This window comes from Camelus bactrianus, chromosome 12 (assembly GCF_048773025.1).
Source record: "Camelus bactrianus isolate YW-2024 breed Bactrian camel chromosome 12, ASM4877302v1, whole genome shotgun sequence".
NCBI lineage: Eukaryota > Metazoa > Chordata > Mammalia > Artiodactyla > Camelidae > Camelus > Camelus bactrianus.
This window is the reverse complement of record NC_133550.1, coordinates 16,122,957-16,139,518: the sequence shown is the minus strand read 5'-3', so window position 1 is coordinate 16,139,518 and position 16,562 is coordinate 16,122,957. Positions and strand designations below refer to the sequence as shown.

General features: G+C 41.0%; 1 protein-coding gene across 3 annotated transcripts in view; it reads left to right on the top strand.

Annotated features, from left to right (window-relative positions):
• The first annotated feature begins 2,606 nt into the window (after positions 1-2,606).
• DIP2B (disco interacting protein 2 homolog B) overlaps positions 2,607-16,562 on the top strand; it is a 194,879-nt gene continuing 180,923 nt past the window's right edge. For all 3 annotated transcript variants that reach the window (XM_074374879.1, XM_074374878.1, XM_074374877.1), the window contains exon 1: positions 2,607-2,862. In XM_074374879.1, the coding sequence (XP_074230980.1) occupies positions 2,763-2,862 (100 nt within the window). In that variant the 5' untranslated portion in view covers positions 2,607-2,762. The remainder of the gene's footprint in view (positions 2,863-16,562) is intronic.

The window sequence follows — 16,562 nt, the reverse complement described above, 5'->3', positions numbered from 1 at the left end:
GTGATGAAGTAAAAAAGATCTGCACGCAGCATTTCATTAAGATTGATGGCAAGGTCCACACTGATATAACCCACATGCTGGTTTTATGGATGTCATCAGCATTGACAAGACTAAAGACAATTTCTGTCTGATCTATGACATCAAGGGTCACTTTGCTGTCCATTCAATTGCACCTGAGGAGGCCAAGTGCAAGTTGTGCAAAATGAGAATGATCTTCGTGGGAACAAAAGGAATCCCTCATCTGGCGACCCACTGCTTATTTCTGACAAACACTCTAGGGATATGGTTGTTCACACTGAGAAAGCTTTGATTTATGTCAAATAAAGACAGGGCCTAGGGATGAAGCTTTTCAGGCAACTACCCGATGTAAAGAATAAGACATGGTAAATGTTGATATTTCTAAAAGCAGTGTAATAGGTAGCTATGTGTTATAATACTTTTTGTACTTAAACGTATGTTGGGAATATTTTAAAACTTCCCCCTGGTCTGTCTTTATTTTATTTCTTTTCTTTTTAATTTTTTTGTTAATGGAGGTACTGAGGATTGAACTCAGGGCCTCGTACATGCTAAGCATGCCGTCTTTATTTTAAATAAACATTTTATTTTATTTTATTTTATTTATTTTTTGGTATATATATTTTTATTGAACTATAGTCAGTTTACAATGTGTCAATTTCTGGTGTACAGCATAATGCTTCAGTCATACATGAACATATATATATTTATTTCATATTTTTTCACTGTAAGTTACTATAAGATATTGAATATAGTTCCCTGTGCTAAACAGTATAAACTTACTGTTTATTTTATATATATTAGTTAGTATCTGCAAATCTTGAACTCCCAATTTATCCCTTCCCACCCCATAAATAAACATTTTACAATAGTTTTAAATTTACCGAAAAGTTGCCAAGAGAATACAGAGTGTTCCTACATACCCCTCATCTAGTTTTCACAATATTGTTAATATTTTACATTATTATGGTATGTTTACCACAACTAGGGAACCAGCATTAGTACATACTATTAGCTAAACTCCATGGTGTATTTAGATTTCATCAGTTTTCCTCTAATGTCCTTCTTCTGTTCCAGGATTCCATCCAGATACCACATTTTTTGTAACCATCATGTCTCTTTCTGCTTTTCTGGTTTGTGACAGTTTCTCACTGTTTTTGATGACAACCTTGACAGTTCTGAAGTGTAGGTCAGACACTTCGTAGAACATCTCTCAACTTGGGGTTTTCTCCTGGTTAGATTAGAGTTACACATTTTGGGGAGAAAGACTATAGAAGTAAAGCACCATTTTCACCACATCATAACAAGGGATTCAAACGCTCAACAGGACTAATGACGCTAATTTGGATCAGTTGGCTGAGGTTGTGTTTGCCAGGTTTTTCCACTGGAAAGTTACTTTTGGTTTTCTCTTTGCATAATCTACTCTTCGGAATCAAGTCACCAAATACAGTCCACACTCAAGTGGTGAGGAGTTAAGCTCCACCGCGTAGAAGGGAGGAATAGTTACCTAACTTACCTGGAGTTCTTATGCATGGAAGATTTGTCTCTTCCCTGTAATTTCGTTTTAATTTTCTACATATCGTTGTATAGTTTACTATTTGCCTTTATATCATTTCCTACAGGCATATTCCTCCAAATAGAAGGTTGGTTTGTTCGTTTTTTACCCATTTTTATGCCTCTAGTGCCTGCTGGATTAAGCTAGAAATAGAAAAAGTAAATGGATTGGTCTCATTACACTGTTGCAGTTAAAAGGAAATTTCCAAGTCCACCTCCCAATCAGCCATGATGTCACATGCCTTTTTTCAAGCTGAAATTCTTTTCTCAACTTAAAAAAAAATTTTTCCCCTTCCAGCCCATGAGTGATATAATACGGTCTGGAAACTACTAACGAGTAAATACCGAGGCCTTATTCTTATAGAGCTAATTTTGGATCAGCATGGAAGGGAAGTAAAAATACTGAATTCTCTCAAATTGTGTAGGGGAGTTTTGGCATAAAAAAATAAAGATTCAATGCTATTAAAGAAGGACTATGAATGAATTTAAAGCATCTGCCCCAGTAGTTTCTGGTGAAAATACACACGCCTGAGTCCTTATACTGAATTAAAATATTAATACTAGGATAAAAAGATGAAGACGAAGTTCCCCTCTTGCAAGTAGTTAGAAGACCAGGCAGGAGGAGGCAGATTCTCCCTCCTTTGTCTTAAATGCCAAAATTGAAATAGAAAGAAAGTGTTCCTGGTATATGGGATCGGAAAACCCCAGGGAAAGAACTGTCCTCACAAAAGGGTAGGTATTAATCAGAGGTAAAAGGAAGAAGGAACAAGACAAAGGCATACACTGCTAGGTGAGGAGAACTGGAAAAAGCAAGACCTGGAGCCCTTGAAAACTCCTTGCTCGTGAGTTTCTAAAAGGTAAGCTCTACGTCCATGTGGACATCAACACCATGAGCCCATTTCGCCTGGGAGAAATCGGGGTGGCGGGCTTGAGCGCGTCGTTTCAGGAGACTCCCAGTAGAGGGCGCCCTTAGCTCGTTAGTCAGCTTGACTGGGCTGCGGAGGCGGCGCGACCGCGGCCCGGGGGCGGGGCCGCCGCCCTCACGTGACCCTCGCTCATGGCGGCGGCAGCGGCGGCGGTGGCGGCGCTCGGCGGCCGGAGCCGGATCCTGTAGCCGGGGTGTGGGCCCGCGTCAGTCCGTCCCTCTTTCGGCCCCCTCGCTTGTCTTCCGGAGAGTGGCTGGCAGAGCCGGGATGGCGGAGCGAGGCCTGGAGCCCGCGCCCGCCGCGGTGCCGGCGCTGCCGCCCGAAGTGCGGGCGCAGCTGGCGGAGCTGGAGCTGGAGCTCTCTGAGGGTAGGAGCCGGGCGGGGGAGCGGGCGCCCGGGCGCCGCTGCGGCTCGCGGCGAGGGGAGACCGGGTCCCCGCCGCGCGCCCTGGTGGCCGTGCGGGCAGAGGGGAGGAGGGCGCCGGAAATCTGGCCCGGGCTCTGAAGGGTCGCTCCCCTCCTCTCCCACCCCGAGAAGTGGGTTTCTGCGTGGTTCATTGTGTTTCCTGGGAGGGGGTAAGCAGGGGCTTGGGGACAGGGTCCTCCCCAGGCCCGGGCTGTAGCTGAGCCCCCTGCCCCCCAAAACCCGAGACAAAGCTGCGCCCTCCCGCCGCTGCCCGGGCGTCGGGGCACGGTGGGGGTGGGGTGGGGGTGAGGCCGCGAGCAGGGTGGCTGACAGCTTTCTCCCGTCCTCCTCTACCCTTTTCGAGGGGAGGGCCCCACGCCAGTTTCAGCTCCCCTTCCCCCTCTTCAGAAAAAGAGAAAGACAGAGGAAATCCGCAGCATTTCGTCTTCCTCCTTCTCTAACAATGCGAGATGCCTCCCCAGTGACAGGAGTGAGATAGAAGCAGAGTGGGCCGTTGAGGGTCCTAGGGAGGCCAGAAGCAGTGGCATTAACCCCGCCGGAGACACTCGGGGCTGCTTTTAGACCATCTTTGTCATAAGGGGCTTTTTCCTGGTGCCGCTGTTCGGGCTGAATTTTCCGCATCTGAACGTCTTTTGGAGTCTTTGAAGAGGGAGGGAGAGAGGTGGCTGCCGGTTGTATGCAAATCCTGGCGGGCACCCCCTTTCTTTTGACAATGGACTGTTACAGGAGGGTCGGATTGATTTTTGAGAATTAAAAGAATGGAATAAATCAAGCCACTATTATTAGAAAAGTCCCTGGACAACAATGAGAGAAACGTTGCTCTGTTGTGGGCATGTGATCAGGCTTCTTGTGCAGTTGGGATCAGTTGTCCACAAAGTTCCTGTTTTTATCACAGGCTGCCTCTGAGACAAAAGCAGCATTTTCTGCAAGCTTCATGTCGGTACTGTGCTGGCGACCCCAGAGCTGCATATTCTTACTGAGTTCTTTGCCAAAGGCCCTCTTCACTGGCATTTTTCAAGTGGATTAAAAAATTGTTAATTGGAAAAGAAGAACGTGACAAGTTCCCAGGAGAGTTCTGACTTTTTGTTGAGTTATCAAGGCATTCTCTCTCCCACTCCTCAGTCCTTTACAGTGAAAAACCACAAGTAGACCTGAGTGTTATAAAGGCAGTTGGGCACGAGTGAAATAATTATTTTTAATAACCCTGTTAGGTTTTCCCAGTGTATAGGGAAATGCTGGTCTCATTTGCACTTAATTATCAACATATTATTTTTCAGTTAATCAATTGGAAAGTTATTCTTTGGCCAGTCCATAGAATCCGTTGTGGGGGATGAGTGTGTTTCTGTGAAATGTTTAGGGCATTGCCGTCTTGGTTCTGCCTCACAGAATACATCATGTCATTCAATCTGTGATAACTTTCATTCAAATCAGACTTTTAAAGCAGTTACTTTATAGTAACAAATCAGCTTTCTTTGATTAGCCAGGAGGAGAGAAGTTTGGATGTTTGCGTCAGAGTGAGATTAAAAATAGGAGTTGATTGCTTTCACATGGAGAGGGAAATCCTGAAAGCTCCTTATTCTTGGTATATCTGCTTCCAGCTGATTATCACATACTTCTCTGGGTGTTTCTAGAGATGCTTCCGAGGAACTATTTCTAGGACTCACACTGATTAGCTCACCTTTCTCTGCTTCAGGAAGGTGTGAAACTCCTACAAACCGTGATGCCTAGTCTTAAACATTTTTAAGGACAAGTGTATGGTTTGTTTTCTGATGCAGGATTGTTCTGGTTTGGCATGTGACAGTCTGAGTTGGTTCCTTAAAGATTTATACTACACTCTTCTGTATTTCATCTCTTAGCAATGGAAAACCGGAAAAAAAAAATAGTTGAGAAACATTGTTCCTGCAGTATCAGCATCTTGGCCATCTGTCTTGCTTAAAGTACAGAGGGTGGTTGACTGAAGAAGTAGGTAGACATTTTAAGGAATTTAAGTGAAGTTGAAACCACCCAGCAACCCCCAAATCTAGAGCATGTTGCTATTTGTGGTGTCTGTAGCGTATTATAAAGGAACCTTTGTTAGTTTTACATTTTCTCTACACTTACTGCTCTGACAAAAGTACTTTTTTCTTCTTGAAAAAAAAAAAGATGCTTTATAACTACATGTTTATTGTGTTGCTCACTTTGGCGCACTCATTCCTCGATTCTATTCGTTTTTTAAGGTTCAGGCTGTAGTTGGGCCCTGTTAGTGATAGTCTGAGCTGTGCAGAATTGTTGAAGAATTTTCTCTGTGCTTGCCTGTGTTTGCAGCTGCAGGCTTTGGTCCCAGACGAGCCAGCTCTGCGCTGTGACGCAGGTCGGGCCTCCCTCGGCTGTTTGCTGCAGAGCGCGTCGCAGAGCCCAGTGCTGTGTCTGGGGCTTCAGGACGATCACCGGTCACGGTGGACTTGGAGCTGAAAGCCTCCTGCTCTTGCAGCAAAAAGCACAGCCCGACGCTGTGACGCTGAGAATCACTTAAAATTGAACTGACACATAATCACAAGCTTTTCTGTAGACGAACTGAATAGATAGGGGGGTTCTACAAGTATTCCTATGATTGAAATTTTTTTTATGATGCACATGTTTTATCGTATTTATTATGTTTGTCAATAAGCTCTGTTTGAACTTCACTCATATATTGTAGTCCAGTGTATGCACGTAAAATAATGCTGATGACGAGAATTTGTTTAAATCTGTCTGATAATACATTGTCTTTGTGTAATGAGCTTATACATAGTGTCACTTGAGCCTCACTATGACAACTTCGTGATTAGGTAGAATAGATAGTATTAACACTTCTCTCCCTTTTCCCCCCCCAGTTTAACAGAAGGGAAAACTTACTCAGGAAGGTTAAGTGTTTTGTCTAAAGTTGCTCACTAATCAGTGCCATTATCTTAAGCTGCCATGTAATTATGGCATCTGTTACCATCAAATGATTTAAATCTTTACTGTTATTGCACAAGCTATTGACTAATTTTCATCTAAGTAAGGAAATGCTGCAAAACAGTTGTGTGCCACAATTCCAAAGAGTCCTGTTGATTCTCTTTCTGAAATCTCTTTCAAATCTATCATTCATTTATCTGATTCGGCAGACATTGATTTTTCTGCCTACCATGTGCTAGGGATACAGAGGTGAGCAGGGTGCCATGTTAACTTTCAAGGAGCTCGGAGTCCAGGAGGGGAATCCTTAAAAATACCAACGTAGCAGTACATGGGAGTTCTATACAGAGACTGCCTTCTAAGAAAAGAGGAAGCCGTCTGCTTTGTCATCGTGAAAAACAAACAGCAGAGAACCACAAATCCGAGAGTGGATTGTGAGGCTGGTGGAGAGGGCTGTGATTTAGCTGGTGCAGTTCAGTCCCAAGTGTGAAGGGAGGAAGGCTGTAAATCCCGCAGTTCTGTGACCTGTCGGAAGGAGTGCAAGTCTTTCGGTGTCTGAGAACAGTCCCCAGATGACAACTGGAAAGATACTTAAGGTAAAATAGCACTTACAGGAAGGCACCCTCCCTTGTTTTGTTTGAATACTTCTCTGCGCACGAAAACAACAAACACGGTCACATCCTCCCTTTCTCCTGTCTGTGTCATCACATGTCTCGGCAGTCCTCAAAGCAAGGTACAGGTCCCTCCTGAAGGTGGAGGGGAAAAGAGGGCTACTTCCTAAGAGTTGAAGTGAATCCCTTTAGGACTTGGGCAGAGGAGGGGGAGCTGAGGAAGAAAGGGGAGAGATCCTGGCCTGAGGGGGGTTCCACAGTCTCCCAAGTGGGCAGCTGGAATTAAGCCATCAGAAAACTGGTAAATCCTTTTCTTTACTTACAGTAGGAAAGTGGGCCGCTTCCCCCTCAAATATGTACTATTGTCGTGAATTTATAAGAAACACCTTTATCAGAAAATATGTGTAAGCTGTTGTCATACCTGATGTTGGGAGTATTAAGAAAAGAAAGTGTGTGGATTTTTAAATAACCAAAACTGGGCATGATCTAAGTGATCTACCCTCTGAGTGCATGTCTGTATTTTTGGTGTACTATACATGTCTTTGGTTGAAAGTCATCTTTAGGAATTGCTGTCAGAGCCTGCTGCACATTCCTTTGAAAATCCTCATGGTGGCAAATTTTAATTCTTTGAAGGTATAATTTCATTGTATAGGTTGCTTGGTGTCAGGTAGAGGAAAGCAGGTTGATGTTCTTTTGGAGTCCAAACTAGCCAAGAATGAAAACATTCAACGAGGTCCTACTGTATAGCATACGGAACTGTGTTCAGTATCTTGTAATAACCCATAATGAAAAAGAATATGAAAAAGAACATATATATATGTATAAATCACTGTGCTGCACACTGGAAGCTAACACAGCATCATAAGTCAATTATACTTCAATAAAAAATAGAAGTAAAGAAGGAAAAAAATTGGAATGAATATAAATGTATTTCAGTTGTGACTATCAAAAAATTAGAATGATGGTAAACTGGTTTTGAGGGCCGTTTCAGAAGAGAAGTGACAGACACATTCGTTGGAAGAATGATTCACCTTACTGTAAACTATAGCACTTGTTTCGACACCCAAGTTCTGGTGTGTGTTTTGAAAATTTAATCTTGTTGTTTGACAGTCCCATAACATGGAGCTGGATTTTTGAGTAAGAGAAATCGCTAACCCTTCACTCTCAGCCCAGCCCTTGGTGGCCAGTTTCTTTCCTGGCCTGAGTGAGGATTAGCAGCTCAGGGTTGAAAGTTCAGATGATTGGCTAGAAAGGCCCTTCACATGTATTTGTATTATAATTATTACCGTTCTTCATAGTCCTCTCTCATGATTAATCAGAAATGCTCTTTGAAGCACTCCTTCCTGCTTATCTGCACAATTTCTCACAGTTCTTTACGAGTTTAGTTGAAGTACTGCTTTTTTTTTCTAAACCTGCCCCTGACCACTGTGAGCTGTCTTGCTTCAGACCTTACAGCATTCACAGTTTATATCATTTTTGCCAATCACAGGTTTTCTGATTTATTAATTAAATAAGCCTCAGTGTAAGCTCCTACAGAAGTCATTGTTTAATGCCTTTCAACAGCTCCTCAATGATTTCTTTCTTGTATTTTTTTAGGAGTACAATAAATTTTTGTTCACCTCAGTTCAGTTTGAATTGAAACATAAAGTCTGTCTTGGGGATTTGATTTTGGCACAAATTGTGGTTGGGTGATCATTTGAGGAGCACGGGTTTTGGCATCTGGTGGGCCTGAGTCCAAGTCCTGGCCTGTCACTTTGCTCTGTGACCTTGGACAGACTGCCTAACCTTCCTGGTTTTAGTTTCCTCAGTTCTTAAAAATAAAAGGAATGACATCCTTATCAGAGTTGTAAGCAGATTTAAAATGAGATCCCAGGAGAACAGTTGAGTGTGGTGTGTCCGTGCAGTGAGTGCTTGGTACATGTAATCTTTATTGTTTCTGATAGTGAGTGGATGCATAGTGACTTGGCTGTTCTTAGTATCTTGTGTTACTTCACAGAATATGGCTGTATATGAAGTGGTGAATGGAATCAATTTGTATAATTTTTTTTTTTTCTGTAAGTAAGACTTCACTCTGCCATCAGTTGCTCCTGTCGACACCCTCTAGCCTCGTTCAACACGTGTTGGGTCACTACAAGCAGTTGACTAGGGCAGAAAAGAGTAGCTGGTTTGTTTCACACAGACATCTGGCATTCGTACATTTCCAAGCCTGTAGGTTCCGGCAAATGGCTCTGGAATTTAAGCATGGTTTCTTAGACTCAGGCGTCTCCAAGCTATGAAAAGGCATATGTGATTGCTCCACCTTCAAATGGTTTTTGACTCTTCCTTTTCCTCCACTTGTCCTTAGTGAACAAATCCTTTCGGTTCCTCCTTCAAAAGTTTTCTTGCATCCATTTTTCCTTTGAATTGCATTTACCACCAGCCTTGTTCAGTCTTTCATCTTTAGACCTAAGGGTTGGCTGTAGATTGATCTTTCATCTTTTAAAAATACTATTTTTATCTAAAGCCATCACTAAATCTAAGGCTCTGTCACTCATCTTTAAATTCTAAGTTTCATGAAGGCAGGGATGGTCTCCTGTATCCTTTATCCCTGGAGTCTAAGTAAGTGCTTTTATGCACATCAAATAGAACCTTTTTGGGGATTGAGTATTGAGTTTAAGTAAGAGTTTTTCATATGTTTGTGCTTATAATGGATAAGTTGCTTTCCCATGTGGATGCCCCTTTATGAGCAAAATATCTTCAGAATTCATACACAGCCGACAGACTCTTTGGTTGCATGGGTTGGCTTCAGTGGACCTGGGAACTCTCTGAAATTGTGTGCAAAAAATTTTGAATGTGAGTGCCTATGTGCCTTTTTGGTGGAGCAGAGTCTACAGTTTTCATCAGTTTCTTAAAGAGGACTATGAAGCAAAGTTAAGAACCAAGTCAATGTATTACCACTTTTCATTCTTACTAGCTTGTGAGGAAAGCCAAACTCCCTCAGCTGCGCTCCTCAACACTCACAAGCTTATCTGTATCAGTTCCCACGCTTATCCTCTTCTTTTCTCAGAGGAAGAACTGTCCCCCTCCTGATCTGTAGCATGTCCTTCTGACTGTGTTCTCAGTACCATCCCTTCTCTTCTGGGATCTTGGGATCTTACTTCATTGATTGATCTATTCATTCACAGTCTTTTGTCTTTTCCTCTCATCGTTAGCCTCTCACTTAACACTTGGCTCCTTCCCTTCAGCCTATAAATATGCTGAAGTCTCTCCCATCTTAAAAAAAAGTGTCTTCCCACGATCTTGTATTGGAATCTGTTTGCTCTCGTGTGCTAGCATTCTCTCCCAGTCATAGATTCTAGAACGTGTAGCCTAAATTTGCTTTATCTTATTTCTTACCTTTATTCACTCCTCAGTCCATGGCTTCTGCCTCATCAAGCCTCTGAAACAAGTGCTTTCAAGGCCACTGGTGACTTCTAATTTCACAATGAAAAGTACCTGCTGGATACAGCATCTTTCTCTGCAGCATTAGATACTGTGGACCAGTATCTTCATAAAAGTCTCTTTTAGCTTTTATGATGTCATTTCCTTCCAGCCCTCTAACTGTTCCTTCTTATGCTTTCTCGTGGGCTTTTTCTCTGTCTTCCACTGGTGTGGGTGTTCCTGATGTCTGTCATTAGCCTTCAGCTCACTTCACATACACTTGCTGAGTAATCTCATCTATGCCCAGGGCTTCAGCTGTCACAGCCGGGAGATGGCCCCCTAGTTTGTGTCTCTAGCCTTGACTGCCCTCTGCTCCAAACATCCCATTGATTCCCGCAGACAACTGTAACTTAGTAAACGAAAAAAAAATTACAAAAAAAAAAAACAAACCCCACCCTGTAACTCAGTAAACTGTCTAAACTGTAATCCTTGTTTCAACCTGCTCTACAAATATTTCCTACTTCAGAATGTCCACTTACCCAGGTCAAAAACTTGGTGGTCATCCTTAACTTCTAATGGGTAACTAAGTCCTGTTGGTTCTGCTTTCTCATCCCCATTCCCATGATTTCAGTCTTTGTTCAGACTCTTACCATCTTTTGCTGAGACCATTTTGTTCAGGCTGTTACCATCTTTTGCTGAGACTATTGCAGTAGATCCCTAACTCTTCTGCCTGCCTCAGTCTCTTCTCCCTCCATTTCATCCTTCTCTATTGTGTGATGGAATGATCATTCTGAAACAAGGATCTAATTGTGTCCTTTTCCTGTTTAACATTTTCCATTGGCTTCCCCTATCCACAGGATAGAATCCAAGCATCTTTTGTGTATCAAGACCCACCTGTCTTTTTGGCCCTGCTTCCTGCACCTTCCATGTTTTCTCTCTTCTCCAGCCATGCCTAGTGACTTGTTCTTCCCTGAATGTATGGTGCCTTTTCACTTCCATACCTTTTACACATCGCCTTTCTCTGAGAAGTGCCCACTCTAGCATGTTCTTCCCCTTTTTCTGCCTAGTTAATTTCTGTTCCATTCAATTTCCTGTAAGAAACTAGCCTTTTCTAAGCTCTCTTAGGAAGTTAAGATCTCTATATAAGTAGCAGTCAATTATTGAGTGCTTATTATGTAACAAGCCCTGTGCTTAGCACTTATTTATATACCCTGCCTGGCCGGTAAGTAGGTGCTGAATAAAGAGCTCCTATTATGATGATGAGGGAACTGAGCTAGTGAAAAGCACCTGAACCTTGTGTGGAATGCAGAGTGTGCCCGATCCTGCCAGTGTTACACATGACCTGGTCTTTCCCTTTCTCCCTACCAGTAACTAATGTTCTGAAATGAATGACCAAGGAGAGAGAACACTGAACTTGAGTCATTTAGAACCAGGTTCAAGTCCTGTTTCTGCTCCTTACTGTGTGACCTCAGACAGATCTTTGAAATGTGTTTCTAAATCCTAACAACTCCTAAAGATAGGTGTGTCGTTTCCATTCTGTAGAGACTTGTTAAGGAACGTGAAGCCTCAAAGTATAGTGTTCTGGGGTTGGAACCCAAATCGGCTTGGCTCCAAACCCCACAGTGGTTCCACACCTCCATCTGTGTCCATCTCCCTGAATCATGTTTCAAGTAGTTTTAGCAAAATTCTTTTCCATTTTAATTGTTGGGCCCGACTTTTCTTAGGATACGACTTCTGTCTTTGGAGTTTTGGAGGTAGGGCTCCCTGAAGAGAAAAGAATGGAACGTTCTATCTTATCTAAGAGAAATAGGAGTGATGTTGGTTATTTCTGACCTTGCTTTGCCAGAACCAGGGGGTTAGCACTCTAAAATGTATTTGGAGGGTTTCCTTTGTGTCAGCCTAACTTCTGGCAAGATGTGACTTTATTACTTCTTAAAAGAACAAAAAATATTGAGTAAAATCCTGTAAGACTGTTTACCTGGAAAGTAAAAGTTAATGTTATGTATTTATATTTTGATGTAAAATTAATTTTTCTTCCTTAAATTGAATGGAGATGATGAGAAGCCGAAAAGGGAAAATCCAGAGGGAAAATATTTTGGATGCAACACAGGACAGCCGTAAATGAAAGTCCACAGATCTGGCATCTTTGAAAGATTGTTGGTGTGCCCTGAACTTGAGCTTCTGGACTAGATAGACTATTGTGGTTACATTCTGGCTCAGAAAGAGTTTTTAGCGTTTTGTTTTTTCCTCAGGATATTTAGTGTTTGGTTTTAAAATTAGTGTTTAAATTAGTGCAGATATTTCTATAAATGACATATACTTTAATTGATTTTTCTTGGAATTATTTCTTTTTTGTGTGTGAAGAAATAGTGCTCTAATATCTCTTTTCAGAGGACTCTGGCTTTTAGTGATAAATTTAAGCAGCTGTAGGGTTTTTTTTTTTTTTTTTGGTTTTTTTTTTTCTCTTTAAGGCATTTGGGTTATGTTGTCTCAGTTTATTCAGACTGGAACTTGTGAGTTTTAACTCCGGTCAGGCATGAATGCATTACAGTGCTGGCCAGTCTTGCCACTGAATCTTTTTTTAAAAAGTGAACCCAACAGGAATCATTAGGAGAAGCTTCTGGTAGTTTCTTGTTCAGTAAATCTGTGACTGAGGCAAGCAGGCTGTCTTAATTTTTTTTTAATTGAGGTATAATTGACATACAACATTATATTAGTTTTAGGTGTACAATATAATGATTCGATATTTCTATTTGTTGGGAAATGATCACCTCAATAAGTCTAGTTAACATCTGTCACCATACATAGTTAGTTTTTTTTTTCCTGTCTTAAAATTGTCATGAGTTGTCATTCTTTGTTTATTGGACTTCCTTTCTGCTTTGATGAAACTTTCATTTTTAAATTGAAAAAGCATTGGTATGAGTTTTCCTCCCATGATTCTTTGCTTATTGTTTTCTTCAAGGAGACCAAGGGAAGTCCTAGAAGATGAACTTCCTGTTTAAAAAAAAAAAAGACAATTTCCTCATTTGTTGGTTCTCTGAGTTCTAATCTCTAATGTAACTCCTACATTACAGCTGTTTTTCATATTATCTTAAAGTTATGAAATGATCATTTGTATACATATTCTCGCCTCCCTTTGCAAGCTGCTTGAGGACAGCTCGCAGCATCCTTCAACATGAGTGCTTTTCAGTACTTACGCAACCAGTGAGTGAATCTAGACTCCGTCAGCAACTTCCCTTCTTATTCTTATTTCCTTGCTGGTATCTGACAGACTCTTGTATTACCACCCAGATGGTTTCTTCACTCTTTCCCGACTGGTTCATTCCCATGGCTGTGCCTTTGCAGTGACTGTGTTCTTTGTCAGGACTGCCTTTTCTCCTGCTAAAATTTACTTGTGTTTCACGGCCTGGTTGATGTCCCTTTCATCATGAAACCAACTGACTACTTTAGTCCTTGTTAATCTCTTCTATTTTTAGGGTATTGTTGTATTCAGTAACAATTTAACACTGAACTGACAGCTATTTATTTGTTTCATTTCTCTCATTTTTGCCCCCTCAGTTATACTCTACATTTTGTGATTGTAATGACAAGGTCTACCTTTTGGAACTTGGATGGTGCTGAATGTATCAGTATATCAATAAAGATGTATTGAGCACATTTATCGACAAGATCTATGGAGAGGATGAGAGATGCATAGGAGGTAGATTCCCTGCTTACAAGGAGCTTTCAGTCCTATAACTTCTCAACAAATAGCTGTTTGGATTTTAAAAATATTAATTTTAAGTAATTGTCTTTTGAGCATGTAGAAACCTCCCCCCCCTACTTGAATGATAAGATAGCCTTTAAACACCGGATTTGAAGTGATTCTGGGGAAATGGCAGCTTGAGCGCATCTCTGCTGCCCACTTCTTTAAAACTCAGTTCAAGTAAAAATGACAGTTTCAAAGCTTAGAACAAAAATACCAAGAGTTGGAATGGGAGCTCATGAAAGTTGAAGGACTTTGGAAGATAGATCCAGGAAACCAAAAATGCAACCTTTTAGGAGGAGAAATGAGTAATAGAAGAAAAATTCTCTAAACTGAAAAAAGATTGAAGATTGGAAAAGCCTGCATATTGAATGAGTTCACTGTGTTCCAGGAAGGATTGGTGAGAAGAGGCACAAACCTGGGCATATCTGATAAAATTTGTGAATTCAGTGATAAAGGAGGGGAAAAAAATCTTAACAGCTCCTAGATAGAAAGATAACAATACAAAAGAAAAGAAACATATAAAAGAAGATAAAGATACAAAAGAAAGATAAATTTAAAACTACAACAACAAAACTGTTCTTATTTGCAACACTATAGTGATGGTGTAAGAAGCAGATTATTTAGAGAAAAGGTCTACACTCCAAGAATCTTATATGCAGTCTAAATATTATTCACCTTTCAGGGAAAAGAAAGCTCTGTGTGAGTGTGCAGGCATTCAGATTATATCACCCATAGACTCCAGTCTGAGCAATATACTCCAGTCAAACATAATAGGAAGCAGAGTCCCCAAGGCCGGAGGAGAAAACAATGATGGACAGTGGACTTTGAGATATATATATTTCAGTACATATATAACTACACATATTGAGAGTAACAAGGAGTGTGTAATGTAAATGCTAAGTAAGGATCACTGAAATTGAGGAGACATATTGCAGGAGAAAACCTTGTCCGAATGAAATACCCTAAATGATACCAGCAAAACTCAGACACTGTGGAACAGAGTAGTGTGGGAGTGAGGGGGAATTAAAAGCATTCTTTGCTATCTTTGGGATGTTGGCAGAGGGAGTATGGGAATGAACTGCCTTGGTGAGGAGAAAAATACTTCATTTATAATAGTGTTTAAAAAATTATAAAATACTTCCAAAGGTAAGTGTAAGAAAGGCACAGGATCTGTGTGAAGAAAATTGTAGAATGCTGAGGATGATCTGAAAAAAATGGAAATACATACCATGTTCGTGGATGAGAAGACTAAAATATGTATAAATTTAATGAAAATTAATTGTAACTCCAAAGGTGAATTCTTTGGGGGTGGGGTGGGGAATTAGGTAAAACAATCTGTGTTCATGTGGAAGAATAAATGTTTTAGAATAGCCAAGAAAATTAAGAAACAGAATAGTGAGGTGGTCCTTGCTTTACTATGTATTTAAACAGACTCTAAAATTACCATACTCAAAGTATTATGGTATTAACATGTACATAGGATGAGCAAACAGAACAAAGTGCCCAAATCCTGTATATGTAAGAAAAATAATTATGAAAATGCAAAATTTTTAACAGCTTAAATCAGCTATCTCTCCAATTGTCTCGAATCAGAAAAGATCTTAAAATAAATTGGTCAGAAGTCCATAGGACATCAGAAATACTGATACTGTAATATCCTTGATACTCTGTTTATCCTGCCAAGAACAGCACACTGGAACCAGAAAGAAAAGCCTGTTTCTCATGCAGTATCTTGCCAGTGCCTCTAGACAAAGCCTAACGTCTTGGCATCCGGCAAAGGAAAAATAGTTAAAGGATCCATCTTAATTTTCACGGAGTGGGCAGTGAAGTGGAGGTTTGGAGCTGAGAAGCAGTACATTAATAACTGACACAGTCTTGATTCCTCTCTTTCCTTGAGTCCAGCTGTCCATATCTAGTCCATCAGTAAGTCTTTTTGGTTCTACCTTGACACATACCCTTGCGTCCGCTTCACTCCATCACTGATTGCTGATCATGGCCTTGCTTCTGTAACCACATCTCCAGCTTCCATTGCTCCTTACCTGGTGTCCTTGTCCCTTCAATGGAGTCTATCTTTTAAATAAATTTGACTCCCATTCCATGGTGTACAAGGCCTAGAGTCCTGTTCTCATCCACTGTGCTTTCAATTACACCGGCTGACTCTACTTTCTCTCCTTCCTGTTTTCCTCACTCTTTCTTTTCTTTTTACCGTCTCTCCCTCCTTTCCTCCCTCCCTTCCTTTCCTTCCTTCCTTCTCTTGTTCTCTTTTCCTATATTTATTTAGCTTCTATTTATCGAGTGCCTACTCTGTGCCACATAGGTACAGGCAGTACAGCAATGGTTAAAAATAACAAAAATCCCTGCCCTTAAGGGCTTCCATTCTGTAATAGACAGAAATAGATAAGTAATACATATTGCCTGTCAGATGGTAACAATTCTAGTAGAGAAAAGTCATAACGAAGGATGGAGGATACTGGGGCCTGTCAGTGCATACAATTTAAAATAGGAAGTCAGAGATGGTTTCATTGTAAGGTGATACTTGAACAGAAACCTGAAGGTGATGAGGCTTTTCCTCTCCTTTGAACTCACCATGCTTGCTCTTACCTCCAGCCTTGTTCCTTGCTTTTCTTCCGTTGGGAATGCTCTGCTCCAAGAGCTGTACTTGCCTCAACTTTGCCTCCTTTCTGTATCAGCTCAAAAGTGACTTTCTCATACTGTACAGCACAGGAAAGTATATTCAGTATCTTGCAGTAACCTACAATGAAAAAGAATATGAAAAGGAATATGTGTATGTATGTATGTGTGACTGAAACATTATGCTATACCCCAGAAATGGACACATTGTAAACTGACTCAATTTAAAAAAGAAAAAGTGACCTCCGAGATGCCTTCCCTGACTGCCAAGTTTAAATAAGCAACTCCTCCCATCTTTCTCCATCTCATCTTCCTACTTTTTTTTTCCTCTTTAAAGTC